Source organism: Protobothrops mucrosquamatus, unplaced genomic scaffold, assembly GCF_001527695.2.
Source record: "Protobothrops mucrosquamatus isolate PMUCROS unplaced genomic scaffold, P.Mucros_1.0 scaffold6759, whole genome shotgun sequence".
Classification (NCBI taxonomy): Eukaryota; Metazoa; Chordata; class Lepidosauria; order Squamata; family Viperidae; genus Protobothrops; species Protobothrops mucrosquamatus.
The window spans coordinates 39,905-41,463 of NW_015392574.1; the positions used below are offsets into that span (position 1 = coordinate 39,905).

The 1,559-nt window shown below is 39.6% G+C and overlaps 1 protein-coding gene across 1 annotated transcript in view; it reads right to left on the reverse strand.

The window, feature by feature from the left end:
• LOC107300355 (ankyrin repeat domain-containing protein 27-like) overlaps positions 1-1,032 on the reverse strand; it is a gene marked incomplete at its 3' end in the record, with an annotated part of 32,633 nt that extends 31,601 nt beyond the window's left edge. Inside the window, exon 1 of the mRNA XM_015829689.1 lies at positions 931-1,032. Coding sequence (XP_015685175.1) covers positions 931-1,032 — 102 coding nt within the window. The remainder of the gene's footprint in view (positions 1-930) is intronic.
• Positions 1,033-1,559: the final 527 nt, after the last annotated feature.

Consider the following 1,559-nt stretch of genomic DNA (forward strand, 5'->3'; position numbering starts at 1 on the left):
ACTTCAACTCCCAGAGTGGTGAGTTAGGCTAGGGAATTCTGGGACTTGAAGTCCACACGTCTTCAAACTGCCAAGATTGAACACAGGTTAGATTATACTGTACTGAATTAATCTGAGAGTCTTTTAGTTGCTCCATATGGGAGTTGCTAAAAAAACTTCTCAAATTATTCCCATCGTAGAAGCTATGTTCAACAGCCCTGTGATACCTCAGTTACATACAGTGTCACCTACCCAGTTCCTTCACCAGGGAGATCAGACATAAAAGTATCCTTTTGACATTATCATGGGAAGTGGTACATAACTATTTTAAATAAGCTTGTCTGTTTGGTCAGGGGACTGGAGGCTAAAACATATAAGGAAAGGCTGCTGGAATTGGGTATGTCTAGTTTAACGAAGAGAAGGACGAGGGGGGACATGATAGCAGTCTTCCAGTATCTCAGGGGCTGCCCCAAAGAAGAGGGAGTCAAGCTATTCTCCAAAGCGCCTGAAGGCAGGACAAGAAGCAACAGGTGGAAACTAAGCAAGGAGAGAAGCAACCTAGAACTAAGGAGAAAATTCCTGACAGTTAGAACAATTAACCAGTGGAACAACCTGCCTCCAGAAGCGGTGAATGCTCCAACACTGGAAGTTTTTAAGAAGAGACTGGACAGCCATTTGTCCGAAATGGTGTAGGGTTTCCTGCCTGAGCAGGGGGTTGGACTCGATGACCTCCAAGGTCCCTTCCAACTTTATTATTATTATTATTATTATTATTACTACTATTACTATTACTATTACTATTACTATTATTACTATTATTATTATTATTATTATTATTAAGTTCACACATCTTAAAGTGGCAAAAGTTGAGAAACACTAACCTAGCTGAATCCTATGCTCACTCTTGGCCCTTCTAGAAGACAATCCTGGCAGCCGTTATAATTTACTTACCGTTCCATGGAATTCGGCAACTTTCCTACAGAGATCAGGCCGTCGTTTCTGCATGGTTAAATAGAAGGGGTTCCTCAAGAGATCTTCATCATACACAGCCATAGGGGCCACCAAAATAACCAGCCCAACAGCTTTCTGTAAATTAATACATAACCCCCAAGAAGAGAGTCAAATCAGAAGCAACATAATCAAAGAAAATAGTTACTAAAAATAATAATTTACCACTATCCTTTTAAGAAGTGCTATCTACTTTATGCTAGTATTATACAGCATCTGCCTTCTTGGGATCCGAAATATGTTTTGCTACAGCATGTTGTTGGTAGTAAGTAAATATTACGACTTCCTTGAAACAAATTCAATTGCTCAATTCCAACTGACAATATAGTCATATTCGTGCAGGATTCTTTGGTAATACAGAAGCTCCTGCTTCTGAGATATGTTTGGTTTTTTTAATTTCTCTGTCCATTCTAGAACTTCAGGATTTTCTGGTAATTTCCCAACTTACAACCAGATCCGACTCTTACATATTTTTTTAAATTACAGTAGTCAAGTTGCTGGGTGTTGCCTCCTACTTCAAGAGCGATCTCCTCTTTGAAGATTGTACCATTACTGCTCGGTGGCATTCTTGA